At 45.9% G+C, this 23,110-nt stretch overlaps 1 protein-coding gene and 1 long non-coding RNA gene across 5 annotated transcripts in view; one reads left to right on the forward strand and one right to left on the reverse strand.

Annotated features, from left to right (window-relative positions):
• The window catches only part of LOC134356706 (aminoacylase-1B-like), a 65,148-nt gene extending 54,766 nt beyond the window's left edge, over nt 1-10,382 (reverse strand). Inside the window, exons 1-3 of one of the 3 annotated variants that reach the window (XM_063067755.1) lie at nt 10,232-10,382; nt 9,954-10,045; nt 5,511-5,575 (exon numbers count right to left, since the gene is read on the reverse strand). In XM_063067755.1, coding sequence (XP_062923825.1) covers nt 5,511-5,575; nt 9,954-10,044 — 156 coding nt within the window. In that variant the 5' untranslated portion in view covers nt 10,045; nt 10,232-10,382. Of the gene's footprint in view, nt 1-5,510; nt 5,576-9,953; nt 10,046-10,227 lie in introns of all 3 variants that reach the window. The other 2 variants (XM_063067757.1, XM_063067756.1) reach the window with 2 other exon arrangements.
• Nucleotides 5,582-23,110, forward strand: part of LOC134356707 (uncharacterized) — a 32,754-nt gene continuing 15,225 nt past the window's right edge. Inside the window, exons 1-2 of one of the 2 annotated variants that reach the window (XR_010020411.1) lie at nt 5,582-9,677; nt 16,062-16,411. This is a non-coding gene — a long non-coding RNA (uncharacterized LOC134356707). The remainder of the gene's footprint in view (nt 9,678-16,061; nt 16,412-23,110) is intronic. The other variant, XR_010020410.1, reaches the window with a different exon arrangement.

The following is a 23,110-nucleotide window of genomic DNA, read 5'->3' on the forward strand; positions in this document are numbered from 1 at the left end:
TTTTAAACATAATTTTATGGTCACATGATCCTGCTAAGCACTTGAACTTCAAGTATCAGGTCTACCCCATCAGCAAGTTGCTCATTGGTGGAGAAAATGAAGGAGGTGCACATCATGCTACTGCCTGCATTGAAGGAGGCGTAGAGTCCAATATCAAGTGACCACCTTGGCTGCTTTTCTTGTGCTTGCAAGACTCTTCTGGACATTGTTACTGTGGTTCAATTCACTGACGTACTGGCGGTCAAGGCCTCGGTCTAGCAATGACTAGGCCTCAAGCCGTGGTGTCGCCTGTTTACAGCTGCCAGTGCGCTCCACCGGGGGCGATGTGGTGTGGTGTCCGGGCTGGAGTCGGTGCTGCCCCCCAGTATTTGCTCAGCAGAAGACAAGCTGTATTGTGGTCAACTGCAGATCTCTGTGGCTCAGGTCTGGACTATTTTCTTGCGTGGCTCTATCTTATTGATATCTTACATGTGCTTACTACCTTGTCCGTGCTGTGTGTTCTTTGTACTGTGTGACTGTTGGCCCTGTGTTTTGCATCTTGGTCCCAGAGTAACGCTGTCTCGTTTGGCTGTTTTCATGGATATTCATGTAGGGTTGAATGACAACTAAATTTGAATTGAATTAAAGAAAGGTACAGAGGGACCTCGAGGTCCAGGTCCATAAGTCCCTGCAAGTGGCTGTACAGGCTGAAAGGCTGATAAAAAAGGCACGAAGTAGAGGCAATTGGCATTTAAGGAGAAGAGATATGGGGGAGCTTGAGTAGGTAATTGAAGAAGAGGGAAGGGGAGGGGGAAAATTTACTGGATGTTGGAGAAATTAATGTTCATGCCATCAGGTTGGAAACAATATGAGGTGTTGCTTCTCCAACATGAGAGTGGACTCATAATGGCAGAAGAGGCGGCCATGGACCAACTTCCTGCAAGTGGAAGAGGTGTTACACCTGCCCATTCACCTTCTCCCTCAGCTCATTCAGGGCCCCAAACAGTCCTTCCCAGTAAGGCAACACTTCACCTGAGAATATGCTGGGGCCGTCTACTGTATGTGGTGCTCCTTTTCCATGGCCTCCTCTCTGCTTCCCCCGGTGTCCCAACCCTTTCCCTTTCTCCCATTGTTCACTTTCCTCTCCCATCAGATTCCTCCTTCTCCAGCCTTTAACTTTTTCCACCTATCACCTCCAAGATTAAAACTTCACACCCCCCCATCACCTTTTAGCTTGTGCTCTGTTCCCTCCACCCAGCTCTAAATGCCTCTAATGTACCTGCCTCTCCCACCACTCCTGGCAGGAGGGAACCAATATCTCTATAAAGAACTTACCTCTAACATTCCCCCCTATATTTTCCTCCAATCATCTTAAAATATGGCCCCTTTTATAACTCATTTCCACCCTGGAGAAGGGTCTCAGACTGTCCACTCTATCATGTCTCTTATCATCTTGTACACCTCTAATAGGTCACCTCTCATCTTCTTTCACTCTAAAGAGAAAAGCCCTTGCTCACTCAACCTATCTGACTGACTGGCAGGAGGCAAAGAGTGGGAATAAAAGGGACCTTTTCTGGTTGGCTGCTAGTGACTAGTGGTGTTCTGCAGGGGTTGGGATCGTTCCTTTTCACATTATCTGTTGATAATAGGGATCATAGAATTGATGACTTAGCGGCCAAGTTTGTAGACGAGGAAGCAAGGAGTCTGCAGAAGGACTTGGACAGATTAGGAGAATGGTGAAAGAAGTGGCAGATGGAATACAGTGTCGGGAAGTGTATGGCCAAGTACTTTGGTTCCTCACTTCCTCCCTTGCAGAGTCAGTGCGGATTGGCAACAACATCTCCTTCAGAGGATCAGAGGTGGAGAGTCGGCAACCTTACATTCCTTGGTGTTATCATTTCAGAAGACCTGTCCTGGGCCCAGAACATAAGTGCAATTATGAAGAAAGCACGACAGCACCTCTACTTCCTCAGGAATTATGAAGATTTTGCATGATACCTAAAACTCTAACAAACTTCTACAGATGTGTAGTGGAGAGTATATCGACTGGCTGCATCACAGCCTGGTATGTAATCACCAATGCCCTTGAATGGAAAATGTTACAAAAGTTGTGGATACAGCCCATTCCACCACTGAGCACATCTACACAGAGCGTTGTCACAGGAAAGGAGCATCCACCAGTCCGGACCCGCACCACACAGGACATGCCCCCTTCTTGCTGCTGCTGCCATCAGGAAGATGGTACAGGGTCCTCAGGAACACCAGGTTCAGGCTCTTGAAGCATAGGGGATAACTTCACTCAACTTCACTTGCCCCATCATTGAACTGTTCCCACAACCTAAGGACTCACTTTCAAGGACTTTAAATCTCATGTTCTCAATATTTATTGCATATTTATTAATTATTATTACTATTTATTTTTGTATTTGTACAGTTTGTCGTCTTTGTACACTGGTTGAAAGCCCAAGTTGTTGTGGCGTTTCATTGATCCTGGTATGTTGTTATGCCATTATGGATTTATTAGGTATGCCCACAAGAAAATAAATCTCAGGGTTGTGTATGTACTTTGATAATAAATTTAATTTGAACTTTGGTAGAAGGAAAAGCAGTTGTAGAACCTGTTACCAGTCTTTAACACAAAACATCCAAATTCCTTTGCCCACAGATGCTACTTCACCTCTGAGTTCCTTTGGCAGATAGTTTGTTCCACTAGTCTTTAAGATTCTGTGTGTGATCAGCACTGGTCCCCCGTTTATGTATATGGAGCACTGACATTTGATGTGCAGCCATTTGTGGCAGGTATACTGCACCAGGACCAGATGGCACACTGAGACCACCGGACACAGGAGCAGGATCAGCATGCAGTGGGTTATTCAAAACCCGATGCTGTCAGAACGTAGCTGCATCTGAACCTAGTGGTGCGGCTCTTCATACTTCTGTACCTCATACCCGACGACAGCGGTGAGAAGCGGACGTGACCCGGAAGGTGAAGACCCATCCAGAGCTGACAGCCATTTGCTTGTGTTTTACTGAACAGGATACAATTCAGCACCTCAGAATAATCCCAGCTCTCAGCCGAGCAATTCCATCAATGCTATTCCCCTCTCCTTATTTCTTTTCACACCTTCCCATCAATTCCCTTTTGATCCCTTTGCTACTGAACCTACAATAACCAACCCAGAGGTCTTTGGGATGTGGGAAGAGACTGAAGCACCCTGAATTGTCACAGGAAAGAAATGCAAATTCCACATAGACAGCACTGGAGGTTGGTACTGAGCCTGGGTCAGTGGAGTTCGAGCTGTGAGGCTGCACCCCTCTGTTATTCAACCATCAATAGAAGAGATGAAAAACAGTTACTAACAGAAAGGAAACAAGAGTAAGAATTATCAAGAAGTCATGTAGATCGCGGAGATAAATCTACGTTGGCCAGGCAATGAAAAGTTTTAAACATCAGGAGGACGATTCAGAGTTGGAGATGCTGATAGTCTCCGCTCCACACTCAAAGTCCGGTAACTGTAAGACGTAGAGTGACACGGACAGGTGATGAAGTCCAGGCCTCCGCACTGCGCTCAAAGGCCATGCAAGACCAGTTAGTTGGCACACTCGGAATTTGTCTGGAGTCAGGGTCTCATCATCATCTAATCCGGGAGTTGATCCCACAGACCAGTCGATCTGAAATGCGTAAACCGAACTGCAATGTCTAAAGCCTGGAGGCCTGTTCTGGAGTTGGAAGACTGCCGTGTGTGTGTGCGCGGGAGGGAGGAAATGGGCTGATTTTGCTATTGCTCGTTGTGTTCTGCGTTTCTCCGAGAATTGTAGGCATGTTATGTTGGCACTGGAATGTGTGACAAAACTCGCAGGCTGCCCCCAGCACACCCAAGGTTCTGATGATTGTTAATGCAAATAATGCATTTGACTGCATGCTCCAACGTGCACGTGACAAACAAAATCCAAATCTGAATCTGGCCAGACTGGGTAAAGATAGTAGAATTCCCTCTCCTCGGGAAGTTAATGGGCCAGATGAGATTTATATCTATCAAGTAAACTGGTAATCATCATTTCTAATGGAATTTAAATTCTACAGCTGCCTTGGTGGGATTTGAACACAGATTTGCAGGTTGTTAGTTCAGGTCTCCAGGTTATTGGTGTAAAAAGTGATAGGTATTTCTGAGGGGAACAGAACGTTGTAATATGCAATTATACATAGTTATATAGTTATGCATAATGATACATAACCCCCGGGAAGCCACGCCTAAAGTACTGTTTAAGGTTGAGGTGATAGGCACATTGTGATAAGGATGAATTATACCGAAGCATCTTCCCTAAAAGAAATATGTATAAGCTACAGAAGTTGTTCAGCAAAGATTCACCAGATTGGTTCCAGGAGTGGCAGGTCTATCAATAGAGAAGTCCAGTGGAGTTGGTTTCTAAACTGAAAAATGTAGAACATTGAGAGATGACCTCACTGAAGGTGGCATCATGGTACATAGCTTTTGATGTGTTGGTCACCATCGGTCAGGGCTTTGCATATAGGAGTTCAAAGTAAATTTATTATCAAAGAACACACATCAAAGTTGCTGGTGAATGCAGCAGGCCAGGCAGCATCTCTAGGAAGAGGTCCTGAAACGTCGACTGTACCTCTTCCTACAGATGCTGCCTGGCCTGCTGCGTTCACCAGTAACTTTGTTGTGTGTTGCTTGAATTTCCAGCATCCGCAGAATTCCTATTGTTTGCGTTTATTATCAAAGAACATATTGTCAGCATATACAACCCTGAGATTGAGTTGGGACGTTACAGTTACACAACATGTTGATGAGGCATATTGTGTTCAGTTTTGGTTACGTTGCTATTGTAAAAATGTTATTAAACTAGAAAGAATGCAGAAAAACTTTACCAGAAAGTTGCCAGGATTCGAGGGACCAATTTATAGAAAGAGGCTGAGCAGGCTAGGACTATTCTTGAGCAAAGTAGAGTGGGCAGTGATCTTCTAAACGTATAAAATCATGAAGGGCATAGATAGGGTTAATGCACAGACTTTTCCCCACAGTTGAAGAATCAAGAAATAGAAGCAACGGGTTAAAGGGGAAAGAGGGCAGCTTTAACAGGAACCTGAGAGACAACTTTTTCACCCAGTGGTCTGAACATGGAACGAGCTGGCAGAGGAAACGGTTGAGTCGTAGAGTACTACAGCACAGAAATGGGCCCTTCAGCCCATCCAATCCATGCTAATCCACTAATCCCACCAAACTGCATCTGAACCACAGCCTGCCATATCCATCCCATCCATGGATTTCTCTTAAGTGTTGAAATCGAACCCGTAACCCCGATTTCTGCTGAGGCAGATTAGTGACTGATGGTGGAGAAAGCTCAAAGAGCAGGATTACTCCTGCTCCTGTTTCATATGTTACCTCGAATAGTTGTAACACATCCTCTTTCCCTTCCCTTCCCTTTCCAAAATACATGCATGAAAACTATCAAAACTCGGTCTTGCAAATCTGCTTTACAGCGACGGTTAAAGAAAAATCTCTCACCTCAATCTTCGTACAGAGAAGACCCAGCTCCGTACCAAGCCTCTCAAGGAATTCAATGGCCCTATCTGGGAAAAAACAGAGTACACAGTCTGTCCGGCAGTCCTCACAGACACAGTGCTTACAACAGGTGTTACAGATTTGAATAACAATACTGCGAACATTATATGAGCAGCTCAGAGGCTGACGATCCTGCTGTGAGTGACCCACCTCCTGAGAGTTCAAAGTCGTACCAACACCTACAAAGACAGGAATACTCTCCTGTAAGGTGAAGTTTGACACTAAACAAGACAAAGCAAGGCACAGTACTGCACTAAACGTTCACTCCGCAACATCTGCAGGGTCAGTATGTCTACTTATACAACACCAGCAACTTGACCACCTGGAACAAGAGCAGCAGGCACGTGGGAACACCAGCTTCATCCTCCAGTATCCAACAATCCACACTCGGAATATTGTGTTCCGTTCTGGCTGCCGCATTACAAGAAGAATGTGGAAATTTGAGAGAGAGTGCAGAGGATATTTACCAGGATGTTGCTTGGAACAGCGTGCATGTCTTATGAGGATAGGTTAAGCAAGCTGGAGCTCTGCTCTCTGGAGCAAAGGAGAATGAGAGGTGACATGATAGAGCTGTACATGATGATAGATCACTGGATAGCTGGAGACCTTTTTCCCAGGGTGGAAATGGCCAATATGAGGGCCATAACTTCAAGGTGATCAGAGGAAAGTAAAGGGGGGGGGGGGGGGAGTTTTTTTTTTTTACACAGAGGATGGTGAATGTATAGAACACCTTACCAGGGGTTTTGGTAGAAGCAGACAGGTGCGTGTTTGATAGAAAAATGGAGGGCTACGTAGGAGGGAAGTGTTAGAGTAGGTTAAAAGCTTGGCACAACGTGGTGGACCAAAGTGCCTTTACTGGGCAGTAACGTTCATTCAGCACCTGTCCAGCCCAGGCTGCATCCAGGGGATGGGGTTCTGTAAGAACCATCAGCCACAATGAGTCACAGGGTGTGAGTGAGTGTGAGTGTGAGCGAGAGACAAAGACAGCAGCATTTGGAGCCAGCAGTCTGCTGCTGTTCACAGTCAAAGGATGGCGTCCATGCCAAGTCACCAGGTACAGCTGTCAACAAAAGTGAAAGGTTATTTCAAACAGGGACAATGTGAATTTGGCCCAAACATTCCCAGCAAGTAAATCTGGGCCATCAGATTCTAAATTCAAAGTACATTTATTATCAAAGAACATATAATGCTGACTTCAAAAAAAAACAGGGAAGAGTGCCAATGTTTAATTGCATCTGGTTGTCTGCACTGAGCTCTTGCACAACTCATCTGTTAATGCTCCACCACTAGCTTTAGTACATCTTGTACAAATTTGACCATTTGCCAGTTAACAAACACAGCCAAAAATTAAAGTTCAAGCTGTGACTAAGCCTCTTTCCTCCTCAATGGCTTAACATGCTCCCCTTACTCCCAGGCAGGGTCAATTCTCGTCACAGAGCCTCACCGCTTCCTTTGAACATAGAACACAAAATAGCACAGCACAGTACAGGCCTTTCTGCCCACAATGTTGTGCCGACCCTTAAACCCTACCTCCCATACAACCCCCAACCTTAAATTCCTCCATATACCTGTCTAGTAGTCTCTTAAATTTCACTAGTGTATCTGCCTCCACCACTGACTCAGGCAGTGCATTCCACGCACCAACCACTTTCTGAGTTAAAAAAACCTTCCTAATATCCCCCTTCAACTTCCCACCCCTTACCTTAAAGCCATGTCCTCTGGTATTGATCAGTGGTGCCCTGGGGAAGAGGCGCTGGCTATCCACTCTATCTATTCCTCTTAATATCTTGTATATCTCTATCATGTCCCCTCTCATCCTCCTTCTCTCCAAAGAGTAAAGTCCTAGCTCCCTTAATTTCTGATCATAATGCATACTCTCTAAACCAGGCAGCATCCTGGTAAATCTCCTCTGTACACTTTCCAATGCTTTCACATCCTTCCTATAGTGAGGTGACCAGAACTGGACACAGTACTCCAAGTGTGGCCTAACCAGAGTTTTATAGAGCTGCATCATTACCTCGCGACTCTTAAACTCTATCCCTCGACTTATGAAGGCTAACACCTCATAAGCTTTCTTAACTGCCCTATCTACCTGTGAGGCAAGGCAACTTTCAGGGATCTGTGGACATGTACCCCCAGATCCCCCTGCTCCTCCACACTACCAAGTATCCTGCCATTTACTTTGTACTCTGCCTTGGAGTTTGTCCTCGCAAAGTGTACCACCTCACACTTCTCTGGGTTGAACTCCATCTGCCACTTCTCAGCCCACTTCTGCATCCTATCAATGTCTCTCTGCAATCTTCGACAATTCTCTATACTATCTACAACACCACCAACCTTTGTGTCATCTGCAAACTTGCCAACCCACCTTTCTACCCCCACATCCAGGTCGTTAATAAAAATCACAAAAAGTAGAGGTCCCAGAACCAATCCTTGTGGGACACCACTAGTCACAACCCTCCAATCCGAATGTACTCTCTCCACCACAACCCTTTGCTTTCTGCAGGCAAGCCAATTCTGAATCCACCTGGCCAAACTTCCCTGGATCCCATGCCTTCTGACTTTCTGAATAAGCCTACCGTGTAGGATAAGCCTACCATCTGAAGACTTCAATCACACCAGAACCTCTCGTTATTTGGACTCCATCCAACACAACAATCTTCCCTACACCACTGACAATGTCCAAATGCACCCCTCACTCCTGCTCTACCCACTCTAATGGATACAAGCTTAAACTAACATAGCAGACAATGGCTTTACCAATCTACATCAGATCTGACGACTAGGATGGTGAAACCGCAGATGCAGAAAATAACCTCAGCGGAGAACATAGAACAGTACAGGCCCTTTGGCCCACAATGCTGTACCAACCTTTTAACCTGCTCTAAGATCAATCTAACCCTTCCCTGCTACATAGCCCTCCATTTTTCTATCATCCATGTGCCTAAGAGCTCCTTAAATGCCTGTAATGTATTTGATGATGTCTATAAGATATAGGAGCAGAATCAGGCCATTTGGCCCATCGAGTCTGCTCTGCCATTTCATCACAGCTGATCTATTTCCTCTCAGCCCCAATCTGCTGCCTTCTCCCCGTATCCATGCCCTGGCCAATCAAGAGTCTATCAACCATCGCCTTAAATGCACCCAATGGCTTGTCCTCCACAACCGCCCGTGGCAATGACTTCCACAAGGCCTTCTACCATCACCCTTGATGGGGCATTCCACTCGCTGCTGGAGGAACTCAGCAGGTCATGTAGTATCTGTGGAGATAGAAGTTCAGGGGGATGGTAATTAGCTCAGGTCAAGATCCTGAATCAGACTGAGAGTGTAGGAGCCTTTGTCTGCTTCCATCTACCATTTCCACCTGCCCATGACCCACAGCTCCAGCCACTCCCCTACCTAACTAATTCAAGCTGCCTGTCACCCTTCAATTCCAAACCACTGCTTCCCAGGTCATCAATCTCCTCTTGTCCCTGTCCCACTCTGATTGCTCTCCTCATTGTACCTGTTTTCTCTGTCTTCAGGCTCTCAACCCTGACAAAAGGTTTTCACCCAAAAGGTAGATAAAATGTCTTGAACCTGACAGATACTGCTCGACCTGGTGAGTTTCTCTCAGTCCCACCATCTGAAGTCTCTTGTGCCTCCCTCCTCTGAAGAGGATATCCCAGAGTCCAGGTAAACCCTTCTCATCACCCCCATGCACTTTGAATCTTGGATATCTCAGCTTAATTTCTCCCAATTTAATGCTACCAGGATCATTCCGCTGAGGTTAAAACACCCCCAGATTTGCCACATTGACGGTGAAGTTTGTCGAGATTCTGTTTGGGCTGAAGGTTCTCTCTAGTTGCACAGGGTGAAACTAGAATGTGGAAAAAAAACCCTCAGACTAATCAGGAATGTAAACAAGCAAATGTTTTGCTGTAAACAGAACAGAACATTTTTCACTATAAATTAACTCATAAAAACTGCACTTTGCCAGAGTAAGTGATAATACACACAAAATCCTGGAGGGACTCAGCAGGTCGGGGAGGGGAATAAACTGCCGATACTTTTGGCAGAGACTCTTCATCAGAACTGCAAAGGACGGGAGGCAGAAGCCAGAAGAAGCAGGTGAGTGGAGGGGAAGGAGCATAAGCTGCCAGGTGATGGGTACCTGAATGGCGGCCAGGGGGAGGGGGTGGAGGAACCAGAGGGAGGTGATAAGGGGTGAGAGGGGAACCAGAATGGAAGAAGAGAAAGGGGGGCAATATTACGGTTAGTTGGAGAAATCGATGTTCATGCCATCTGTAAAAGGATAGCTGGGCAGGAGGAAGGCACGTTTGCAGGGGGCACTTGGACCCGTGACATTCCAGAGCTGCAGGATAACCCCCTGCCCACACAGCTTACCGTAGTCCGGCTGAGGGTGCACCGTCCTGATCCTCAGATACTCCCGGAACAATCCGACGGCGGGATGCTCCCCGTCCTGTACTCCACCCATCCTGGAGACAGACAACAGGTGGGGGGTTACAGCAGCACAGACCCAACAGCAACCATTGCACCGCCCGCCGCACACAGCAACAAACAGCCGCGACCGATCAAACTACAAACAATATTATCCGGCCCCCTCCCCATATCCCTCTCCCCCACTCCCGACCCCTCACTCCTCCGTCGCCTCACTCACTCACTCACTCGGCTGGCCCTCTCGGCTGCTCGACTCCCGTGCACTACACCTGACCCGGACCGCAATCGAAGAGGAATAGACGCTTGAAGCGGAAGCGTCCGGATTTTCGCTCCGCCCCGAGCTGGAGTGGAGAAGGTTCCACGCACACGCAGTCTCAATGCTAGCAGCTAACTGCTAATGCACATAGCTTTTCTATTTCTTTTGCGAACTTTGTCATGCATGGATGATGCAATGCAGTTGAATATGTTTTCAGCTTTGGCATCATTGCACACTGGCATGTCTACAAATCCAGCTGTTACCTTATCCTGTGTTTCGTTATAGTACCTGGCTAAAATGGCACATTCTTTCTCACACATGATATCGTTGCTTTCGTTAACCAAAATACTGTATGGCCTTTTTTCTGTCCGGATGAACTTATACAGATCCTCTGAACATTCAGGTTCCAGTGCCATGTTCACAGTTGCTGCTGTCTTGGTTGATGAGCAGGCATAGTTTTTTGCTATTTCTGAATCAGGAAACATTTTCCTGAATAGCTTGCCTGTGTGCTTACACACCTGGAATGGCAGGTTATGCTCAACGATGAAAGATGTAAAGTACACCTCAGCTCTAGTGACCTTCTCTGTCATCTGGAAAAAGGCACCGAAGCATCCGGGCTCTCACGACCAGACTAGTTTCTTCCCCCAACAGTTTCTTCCCCCAAGCCATCAGACTCCTCAATACCCAGAGTCTGGCATGACATCAACCTACTACACCCTATACTGTGCCTACAATTTTGTTTATTATTTAATATTATTTATTGTAGTGCCTGCACTGTTTTGTGCACTTTATGCAGTCCTGGATAGGTGTGTAGTCTAGTGTAGTTTTTGTGTTTTTTTCTTACGTAGTTCAGTGTAGTTTTTGTATTGTTTCATTTAGCACAATGGTCCTGGAAAACGTTGTCTCATTTTTACTATGTTCTGTACCAGTAGTTATGGTTGAAATGACAATAAAAAGTGACTTGACTTGACTGTCAGACTTCGGTTTTCTGATGAAAAGAACTGTGAAATACTTGAGCAGCCTTCCCTGCGCTTAGCCTCCCTAATATGTTGTGCTCCCTAAAAGCATAAAGTGTATCCTTATTATATTGTCTTATGCAGAAAATGTGACATTAAAATATGAGTCATACAGCTCTCGTTACACGCACATGCAGTTCAACTCTTTGAATGATTATGGGGAAAGTTTGAAGTTAATAGCTCATCTCCTTCTACTGTAGGCCACAAACTTATCAATCACCCCTGCTGTGGACACTTTCTGGACATCCAAGATCCGTATGCTCCACAACCGCTGGACTAAGTGTGTAAATGTAGGAGGGGACTATGTTGAAAAATAAATGTGTTAGGTTTTCTAAAATTGACTCCTTCTACCTTAGGCCACGAACTTATCAATCACCCCTCTTATATGATCATGGAGTCATTTTTCATTCTATTACAACTTTAAGCAAGTCTACAGGGAGTTTGGCCTCATCATGTAGGACATCAATAGCGTAGCTCCTTAGCAGCTAGCCAGCTAGTTTAAATAACGTTAGCTATGCTAATGAACGAATGACACCGGTTAAACTCACCTCAACATGTCTTTTACAGTCTTAACCCACCTTGGACAATAGAAAAGTCACTGTTGCAAACAGTGCAGCGAGCAACACTGTCATTATTTTGACCCCTATTAGGCAGGGGTACACTTTAGTGTAATCTGGGGTGAAGTACATTTTATATTTTCTTTCTTTGGAACACTTTGCAAAGGCACTGCAGGACACTAAACTGAACTGATGGACAATGAAAGAGAGAGAGAGGTCGACTGTAAAGCCCGCCCACAGAGAAAACTGATAGGTCAACTTATCACAAAGAGAGATCAATCAGGATGCTCTCTCTCTCTGACTGTCACTTGCTCTCTCTGTCTCTCTCTCTTTCTCTCGCTCACTCTCAAAAAATCGATTTCTGGGATATTGTATATAATTTGCTGCCATCAGGGAGCCGCTGCCAGAATGCAGGAGACTCCTGGAACTTCTGGGAGAGGTGGGGTGTCTGCTAGCGTGACAGAGTTTGAGTGTTCCACAAGTAACACCTTGGCAGTGACCGGTTTGTGCAATACTATACCCTGAATCACAGTCTCCCAACCCAAGAACAATTCCTTTAATGAACATTGACTTCTCTAACTTCTGCTAATACCCCACCTCCCCCTCGTACCCCATCCGTTATTTATTTATATACACACATTCTTTCTCTCTCTCTCTCTCTTTTTTCTCCCTCTGCCCCTCTGACTATACCCCTTGCCCATCCTCTGGGGTTCCCCCCCTCCCGCTTTTCCTTCTCCCTGGGCCTCCTGCCCTATTATTCTCTCATATCCCTTTTACCTATCACCTGTCCAGCTCTTGGCTCCATCCCTCCCCCTCCTGTCTTCTCCAATCATTTTGGATCTCCCCCTCCCCTTCTCTTCCCACTTTCAAATCTCTTACTAGCTCTTCCTTCAGTTAGTCCTGACGAAGGGTCTTGACCCGATACGTCAACTGTACCTCTTCCTAGAGATGCTGCCTGGCCTGCTGCGTTCACCAGCAACTTTAATGTGTGTTGCAACAACTTCTTTATTGTCTCTGTTTGTTTTCGGTCCATAACTAGTTCTCAGTCGCTGTCAGTATATTACCTGAGTGCTGTCTGCTGTAACTCAGGTGAGTGTGACACCTGGGGAGTGTGTGATACATCGGGAGTGTAATACCTGAGAGTGTGATACAGGGGAGTGTAATACCTGAGTCTGTGACACCTGGAGTGAAATACCTGAGAGTGTGACTACTGGGGAGTTAAATACCTGAGTGTGTGAAACCTGGGGAGTGAAATACCTGAGAGTGTGACACCTGGGGAGTGAAATAACTGAGTGTGTGACACCTGGGGGAGTGTGTGATACTGGGGAGTGAAATACCTGAGTGTGACACCTGGGGAGAGTGTGATACATCGGGAGTATAATACCTGAGTGTGTGACACCTGGAGTGAAATACCTGAGAGTGTGACTACTGGAGTGAAATACCTGTGAGTGTGACTACTGGGGAGTTAAATACCTGAGTGTGTGAAACCTGGGGAGTGAAATACCTGAGAGTGTGACACCTGGGGAGTGTGTGATACTGGGGAGTGAAATACCTGAGTGTGTGACACCTGGGGGAGTGTGTGATACTGGGGAGTGAAATACCTGAGTGTGTGACACCTGGAGGAGTGTGTGATACATCGGGAGTGTAATACCTGAGTGTGTGACACCTGGAGTGAAATACCTGAGAGTGTGACTACTGGGGAGTTAAATACCAGAGTGTGTGAAACCTGGGGAGTGAAATACCTGAGAGTGTGACACCTGGGGAGTGAAATACCTGGGAGTGTGACACCTGGGGAGTGTGTGATACTGGGGAGTGTGTGATACCTGAGAGTGTGATACTGGGGAGTGTGTGATACAGGGGAGTGAAATACCTGAGTGTGTGACACCTGGGGAGTGAGATACCTGAGAGTGTGACACCTGGGGAGAGTGTGATACAGGGGAGTGTAATACCTGGGGAGAGTGTGATACAGGGGAGTTAAATACCTGGGAGTGTGATACAGGGGAGTTAAATACCTGAGAGTGTGACACCTGGGGAGAGTGTGATACTGGGGAGTGTGTGATACAGGGGAGTGAAATACCTGAGTGTGTGACACCTGGGGAGTGAGATACCTGAGAGTGTGACACCTGGGGAGAGTGTGATACAGGGGAGTTAAATACCTGAGAGTGTGATACAGGGGAGTTAAATACCTGAGAGTGTGACACCTGGGGAGAGTGTGATACTGGGGAGTGTGTGATGCGGGGGAGTTAAATACCTGAGTGTGTGACACCTGGGGAGTGAGATACCTGAGAGTGTGACACCTGGGGAGAGTGTGATACTGGGGAGTGTGTGATACAGGGGAGTGTAATACTTGAGAGTGTGATACTGGGGAGTGTGTGATACAGGGGAGTGAAATACCTGAGTGTGTGACACCTGGGGAGTGTAATACCTGAGAATGTGATACGTGGGAATATGTGTGACCTGCAGAAGTCTGATCCCGAGAAATGTGATTGCCAGGGAGTGTGATACCTGAATCTCAGGAAGAAAAATTCTGCAGAAAGTGGTGGCTTCCACCCAGTTCATCACCTCGACAAGGAGCGCTGCGGCAGGAAAGCAGCACCATCATCAGGCACCCCCACCACGGTCCCTTCTCGCTGCCACCATCGGGCAGGAAGTACAGCAATCTTAGGTCCCACACCACCAGGTTCAGAAACAAATATTGCCCTACATCCATCAGGCTCCTGAACCAGTGAGAATAACTTCACTCACCACAGCCTACAAGCTCACTTTCAAGGACTCTACATCTCATGTTCTCTGTATTATTTATTTATCTGTACATCTTGTCTTCTTTTGAACATTGGTTGCTTGTTGGTCTTTGTTTCTCTATAGTTGTTTGCCTTCTAGAACATTCAGAGTCTTCCCAAATCAGAAGCCCTGGATGAACTAGAAGATTTGCAGTCTGCCAAGGGCTAGCCCTGTGGCATTCCATACTGGCAAAATAGAACCTTCAAGCAGTCGAGTTACAACATTCGGAAGTCCGTAATGAAATTGGAATTGGTGTGTTCTTGTCACATACACTAGAGTGGCCACTCTCTTCACAGGATTGGAATCCGTTGTGGTCTTCTGCTGCTGTAGCCCACTTTGAAATCCACTTCAAGATTTGACATGTGTGTTCAGAGATGCTCTTCTACAAAGCGTTGTTATAACACGTGGTTATTTGAGTTACTGTTGTCTTCCTGTCAGATTGAACCAGTCTGGCCATTCTCCTCTGACTGCTCTCATTAACAGGGTGTTTTTACCCACAGAACTCCTGCTCACCGGATGATTTTTGTTTTTCTCACTATTAACTGTAAATTCTAGAGACTGTTGCCTGTGAAAATGCCAGGATCAGCAGACTCTGAAATTCTCGAAGCCCATCTGGCACCAACAATCATTCCACTATCAAAGTCACTTAGATCAAATTTCTTCCCTGATTTGCTGTTTGGTCTGAACAACTGAACCTCTTGACCATGTCTGCATGCTTTTATGCCTTGAGTTGCTACCACATGATTGGCTGATTAGATACATGCATTAATGAGCAGGTACATAGCGACCAGTCGGCATTTGGGATTGATAAGCAAAATCAAATTAAAGGAAGGCAGGGGCAAGTGCAGTCTGAGTGGAGATCTTCAAGACTTCAGTGAAGAGAGGCTTCAGTCAGAGAAAGCAAAGCTCAAGTTTGTTTTTCTTCCCTTCTTTATATCTGCACAGTTAGGATAGTAGCGATGCCAGCCAGGATGGTTGAATGCTCCTCTTGTGGGATGTGGGAAGGCAGGGAGACCTCCAGTGTCCCTCCGTGTTCAGGAGCCGGAGGTGGGACTGGATGAAATCCAGATCATTCGGGAGGCAGAGGGGTGACCAATAGAACATATACAGAGGTAGTTACATCCAAGGTGCAGAGCACAGGAAACTGGGTTACAGTCAGGAAGGGGAGTGGGGTTAACGATCCAGTGCTAAGAAGAAAAGTCAAAGCCAAAGAGAGGGCATATAATAGAGCAAAAATCAGGGGGAAGTTAGAGAACTAAATAAGTCATTAAGATGGTGTGACAAAAGACCAAGTTATCAGAAGATTGATGCCGATAAGAGAGATAAGAGAGACAATAGGGAAACATTCAAAATGCTAATAAGAGAGAGAGGAGAGAGATTAACGAAAAGAGACACAGTTCCGAGTATTGTCAGACCGGTTGCTTTGAACCTGAACTGTTTGAAGTTTGATTTTCAGGCGATACCCCAGCAGGGGGATAAAAGGAACAGGTTTGCTAAGGCAAGGCACACACCACGAGATCACAAGGTAACGAGACCCTGGAAGTGCGGTGTGCCCCCCCCCCCACAAGTTGGTGGGAGTTTTTGGAGGTCTGGTCGCGGGACCGACCATAGACGCACAGGGTGAGAAGATACGATCAGCGGGAACCTGGTGTGTATGTCCGCCCTTGCCTGGGTGCCGGGTTCACCGCAGAAGAACGATTGTCTCTGGAACGGAGGGGTCACAGTCGGTGACCTCAGAAGACATTACAAAGGGCTCGCCCGAAAGCTAACTGCGAGGAATATCAAAGGTCAGAGGTCAGTTTGAATCCGATTTGAACATCATCATTCTCTCTCTCTCTCTCTTTCTCTCTCTCTCTCTCTCTCTCTCTCTCTCTCTCTCTCTCTCTCCCTCCCCCCCCCAACGGCACAACAGCGATTACTGCGAACTGTATTCAGCTGAACTGAACTCTGCATCACTTGAGACTGATCATTTTACCCCTAGACTGCGATAGAGCTTGATTGATTCCTATTATCCTAGTTCTGTGTACATGTGTGTTTTATCATTGCTAACCTGTTGCATTTATATCCTTACTATTAGAATACTGTGTTACTTATTTCTTTAATAAAAACTTTCTTAGTTCCAGTAATCCAGACTCCAACTAAGTGGTCCATTTCTGCTGGTTTGGCAACCCAGTTACGGGGTACGTAACATAAGTGGGGCTCTCGTCCGGGATTTTGAACGCTAAATTTGGGACGGGGTAAATTGATTGGGTTAAAATTCCCGAAAGAAAGAAAAGGCAAACAGCAGAAATGGAGATTGAGGAATTTCTAAAGGCGCCGACATTGGAGGCATTAGAGGATGCCAGGAAATCAGAATTGGCAGCTGTGGCCAAACGGTTGAATCTTTTTAAGGGGAAGTCAACAGTGAGGAGAGAGGAGATGTACAGAGCTATCGTAGAGCATTATGTATCAAAAGGTGTGTTTCCCCAAGGGGAGCTGGAGGTGATATCTATTGGAAAATCTGGTGGAGACGCAGTACAGCTGCAGATGGAAAAATTGAGACTCGAGCACGAATTCCGGGTAAGGCAGCTAGAACACGAAGAGAAACAGTTAGAACGGCAAGAAAGAGAGAGGCAGTTGGAGCGAGAAGAGAGGCAGTTGGAGAAACAGAGGGAAAGGGAATTTGAGCTGGAGAGGTTAAAGATGACGGCAGCGCAGGAGCCCATGCCGAACCAAGGTGGAGGGTTCAGGGCGACCCAGGAGGTTAGGCTGGTTCCCCCATTTGACGAGACCGATGTTGATCGGTACTTTCTCCATTTTGAAAAAGTTGCTGCAAGTCAGGACTGGCCGAGGGATAAGTGGGCTGTTTTGCTTCAGAGTGTACTTAAAGGAAAAGCCCAACAAGCTTAGTCGGCCTTGTCCGCAGAAGATGCCCAGAGGTATGAGGTGGTGAAAGAGGCCATACTCAGGACTTATGAGTTGGTCCCGGAGGCATACCGGCAGAGGTTCTGGAATGTGAGGAACCAGTGGGGCCGCACGTATTTAGAGTTTGCCCGTGAGATGCAGACATATTGTGAGTGTTGGTGCGCCTCGAAAGGGGTCAGTGGGGATTATGACAGACTGCTACAGCTAATCCTGATTGAGCGGTTTAAACGTTGTGACCCTGAAGGTATGAGACCCTACCCAGATGAGAAAGCGGCAGAGACCTTAGCCGCAACTGCTAAGTTAGCGGATGAGTACGCATTGACACATAAAACGAAGTTTACCCTGAGTAAAGGCCACCAGAAGGGTAGTCAGGACGGCGGGGAGAGTCCGCCAGAAAAGTCAGAAAGTAAGCTGGGGACTAGTGAGAAGGATAAGGTAGACCAGGAGCAGTTTGGTAGGAAGTCTCCTGGAGTCGTATGCTATAATTGTGGGAAAGCTGGACACTTTGCGTCCAGGTGCTTTGCCCCAAAGAAGGAGACGGGGAAAGGAAAAAGGGCGGTTCCGACTGGCTGTATTGAGCTGGTAAACAAACCGCTGGGGGAGAAGAGGTCTGATAAAGTTCAGGAAGGGTGCGAGAGGTTTATCTCGGCCGGATTGGTGTCGGTGAAGGAGGGGTTAAACCCAGTTCCAGTACGGATCTGGAGAGACACGGGAGCTTGTCAGTCACTGATCTTAAGGAGTGTTTTAGACTTTAGTTCAGAGACTGAGACTGGGGAGATCAGGGTCATAAAAGGCATTGGGAAAGGGACTGAAGCAGTACCTTTGCACCAGATACACCTAAAAAGCGACTTGGTCTCTGGACCGGTCACACGATCGGGGTGAGGCCCGAACTACCGATGAAAGACGTGGAGGTCTTACTTGGTAATGACCTCACCAGCGGAGAGGTGTACCCAGCAGTAAGATTGACAAGCCAGCCTGCCAGAATTGAGGCCCCGCCCATGGACTCACAGGTTTATCCCGTTTGCGCAGTGACTCGGGGCATTTCTAGAAAGGCTGCCGAAGTAAATATGGATTTGGCTGAGACGTTTTTACCAGCCTTGTATCAGAAGGGGTTAGAAAGTGAGGAGCAGCGTAGTGAAATGGAAATTATTATCATTAGCAAGGAAGGAATTTGTCATTAGCAAGGAAGGATTTATCATTAGCAAGGAAGGAATTTGTACAGGCACAGGAGCGAGACGAGGAGCTGATGGTTTTGACGGAGACAGCTCTCTCTGAAGCAGAATTAAAAAGGGAGCCAGTGGGCTATTATGTGGAGGAGGGAGCACTAAGGAAGAAATGGAGACCAAGTACCGTGCCCGCAGATGAGGAATGGGGGGTGGTGCCAAAAATTTATGGAGATGAAATTCCTAACCTGGCCCACAAGATACCCCTCGGTGGACATTTTGCGGGGAGGAAAACAGTCGGCAGAATCATGAAAGAGTTTTACTGGCCACACAGCAGGAAGGATGTTATTGACTATTGTAGACTTGAGTTAACACAGTTAGAGGCTTTTGATATGCTAACAGCTTGCCACGATAGGCGAACAGAACTAGTCGGTGTTATCACGAAAATTAATGAGGTTAGGGTGCCACCTGATAAGGGAAAAACCCATTTTGAAAAGATAAGTATGGTGCCGACCAGATAGGAGAAGTCTAATGTTTTGGCCAGCTTTGCTGATAAGGTCTGTCCCTTAATCCCGGAATAAAGCGAACCGCTAAGAGAGCTAATTAAACGGCACGCACACGTATGTCCGGATATCCCAAGGCGATGCCAAGAGCCGGGACATGGTGTTGTTGTCACATCAGGTTAGCCTAGTGAGCAACACCCCTATAGGATGATTAATTCAGTGACAAAAGGGCTAAAGAACGCAGAAGCGTATATTGGCGACGTAGTGGTCTGGAGTGACACGTGGGAGGAGCACAGTGTGACACTGTTTAAACAGCTGTTTAAAGCCAGCCTGACAGTGAACCTCGCAAAAAGTGAATTCGGCCACGCAAAGGTCACTTATATGGGATTTGTGGTAGGACAGGGGCAGCTGGCTCCGATGCAAGCTAAGGTGCAGGCTATCTCTGAAGTCCCCACCCCGACAGACAAGAGAGCCCTGAGAAGGTTCTTGGAGATGGTGGGGTACTATCGGAAGTTTTGCAAAAAAAAACAACTTTGCGGATATTACCCACCCTCTTACTAAGCCCTTGCCAAAGAATGCTAAGTTGGTGTGGGATGACCCTTGTTATCTGTGTCCGGGACGAAAACCACTGAGAAGTTACACTGATCACAACTCATTAGTGTTTTTGGCCACTATGAAGTTTGCTAAATTGGAGCCTGGTCGTAGAGGATTATTAAAATAACACATATAAAAGGAACGGAAAATGTGATTACTGACTGTCTGTCAAGGTGTTGACAATTTAAAGTTCTCTGTATTAGCCAAATAGCTGATGAACATGTATATTTGTGTGTATCTAATAATGTATTCATGCCTATAATTTTTACCCCAGTAAAAATCCTTTGAAGGATAGGGGTGTGACAAAAGACCAAGTTATCAGAAGATTGATGCTGATAAGAGAGATAAGAGAGACAATGGGGAAACATTCAAAATGCTAATAAGAGAGAGAGGAGAGAGATTAACGAAAAGAGACACAGTTCCGAGTATTGTCAGACCGGTTGCTTTGAACCTGAACTGTTTGAAGTTTGATGGACAGGCGATACCCCAGCAGGGGGATAAAAGGAACAGGTTCGCTAAGGCAAGGCACACACCACGAGATCACAAGGCAACGAGACCCTGGAAGTGCGGTGTGCCCCCCCCCTCACAAGTTGGTGGGAGTTTTTGGAGGTTTGATCGCGGGACCGACCATAGATGCACAGGGTGAAAAGGTACGATCGGTGGGAACCTGGTGTGTGTATCCGCCCTTGCCTGGGTGCCGGGTTCAACCGCAGAAGAACGATTGTATCCGGAACGGAGGGGTCACAGTCGGTGACATCAGAAGACATTACAAAGGGCTCGCCCAAAAGCTAACTGTGAGGAATATCAAAGGTCTGTTTGAATCCGATTTGAATATCATCATTCGCTCTTTCTCTATCTCTCTCTCTCTCTCTCTCTCTCTCTCTCTCTCTCTCTCTCTCTCTCCAATGGCACAACAGCGATTACTGCGAACTGTACTCAGCTGAACTGAACTCTGCGTCACTTGAGACTGATCATTTACCCCTAGACTGCGATAGAGCTTGATTGATTCCTATTATCCTAGTTCTGTGTACCTGCATGTTTTATCATTGCTAACCTGTTGCATTTATATCCTTATATTAGAATACTGTGTTACTTATTTCTTTAATAAAAACTTTCTTAGTTCCAGTAATCCAGACTCCAACTAAGTGGTCCATTTCTGCTGGTTTGGCAACCCAGTTACGGGGTACGTAACAATGGAATACAAAACTAAGCTAGTCAATAATATTAAAGAGCACACCAGAAGTTTCTTAAGATACATAAAGTGTAAAAGAGAGGTGAGAGTGGATATCGGACCACTGGAAAACAATGCTGGAGAGGGGGACAACAAAATGGCTGACAAACTGATTAAGTCTTTAGCATCATTCTTCACTGTGGAAGACACTAGCAGTATGGTGGAAATTCCAGGTGTCAAGGGTCATATTACCATAGCTAGAGAGAAGGTTCTTGGGAAACTGAAAGGTCTGAAGGTAGATAAGTCACCTGGACCAGATGGTACACTCCAGAGTTCTGAAAGAGATGGCTAAAGAGATTGTGGAAGCATCAGTAAGGATCCTCAAAGAATCACTAGATTCTGGAATGGTTCTGGAAGACTGGAAAATAGCAAATGTCACTCCACCCTTCAAGAAGGTAGAGGCTGAAGAAAGGAGACTATAGGCCAGTTATTCTGACCTCAGTGGTTGGGAAAATGTTGGAGTCGATTATTAAGGATGAGGTCTCAGGGTACTTGGAGGCACATAATAAAATAAGCCACAGTCAACATGGGAAAACCTTGCTGACAAATCTATTGGAATCCTTTGAAGAAATAACAAGCAGGATAAACAAAAGAGAATTGGTTGATGTTGTGTACTTAGATTTTCAGAAGGTCTTTGACTAGGTACCACGCATGAAGTTGTTTAACAAGCTACGAGCCCGTGGTATTACATGAAAGAGTCCCGCATGGATAAAGCAGTGTCTGATTGGCAGGAGGCAAAGAGTAGGAATAAAAATAGCTTTTCTGATTGGCTGCTGGTGACTAGTGGTGTTCCACAGAGGTCTTTGTTGGGACTGATTATATGTCAATGATCTGGATGATCATTGATGGCTTTGTTGAAAAGTTTGTAGATGATATGAAGATAGGTGGAGGGCAGGTAGTTTTGAGGAAGTACAGAGGCTACAGAAGAACTGGTACAGATTAGGAGAATGGGCAAAGAAACAGCAGATAGAATACAGTGTCGGGAAGTGTATGGTCAAGCAGTTTGGTACAAGAAATTAAATGGTTGACTATTTTCTAAATAATGAGAAAATTTTTTAAAAATTGAGGCACAAAAGGATTTGGGAGTCCTTGTACAGGATTCTTTTAAAATTAATTTGCAAATTGAGTCTGTGGTGAGGAAGCCAAATGTGATGTTAGCATTCATTGCAAGAGGACTAGAATATAAAAGCAAGAATGTAATGTTGAGAGTTTATAAAGCACTGGTGAGGCCTCACTTGGAGTATTGTGAACAGTATTGGGCCCCATATCTTAGAAAGGTTGTGCTGAAACTGGAGAAGGTTCAAAGGAGGTTCACGAAAATGATTCCAGGATTGAATGGCTTGTCGTGTGAAGACCATTTTTTTTAATGGCTCTGGGCTTGTATTCACTAGAATTTAGAAGAATGAGGGATGACCTCATTGAAATCTATCAAATAGTGAAAGGCCTTGATAGAGTGGATGTGGAGAGGATGTTTCCTATGGTCGGAGAGTCTAAGACCAGAAGACACAGCCTCAGAATAGAAGGGCATCCTTTAAGCCAGAAAGTGGTGAATCTGTGGAATACATTGCCACAGGCAGCTGTGGAGGCAAAGTTTTTATGTATAGTTAAGGCAGAAATTGATAGATTCTTGATTGGTCAGGGCATGAAGAGATACAGGGAGAAGAAAGGAGATTGAGGATGAGAGGAAAATTGGATCAGCCATGATGAAATGGTGGAGCAGACTTGATGAGCGAAATGGCTTAATTCTGCTCCTACATCTTATGGTCTTATAACATGGCCGCTAACTGTATACCAAGGTACAGTGAGAAGATTGTCTTCCATAATCTTCATGCAGATGAAATCATTACATAGTGCACTGGGATACTCGAAGGTAAAACGATGTAAATACATAAAAAATGTAACAGCTTAGGAGAAAGAGCAATGTAGGTAAACAATAAGTGCAAGATCATAACAAGATAGATTGTGAGGTCAAGGGTTCATCTCTTCATCCTAGGGAATTACTGAGTCGTGCTATCTCAGTGTAGAAGCTGTGCTCGAGTATGGTGCTCTCAGGATTCTGTATCTTCTACCCAAAGAAAGAATGGGAGAATGTCTGGGG

This window comes from Mobula hypostoma, chromosome 15 (genome assembly GCF_963921235.1).
Source record: "Mobula hypostoma chromosome 15, sMobHyp1.1, whole genome shotgun sequence".
NCBI lineage: Eukaryota > Metazoa > Chordata > Chondrichthyes > Myliobatiformes > Myliobatidae > Mobula > Mobula hypostoma.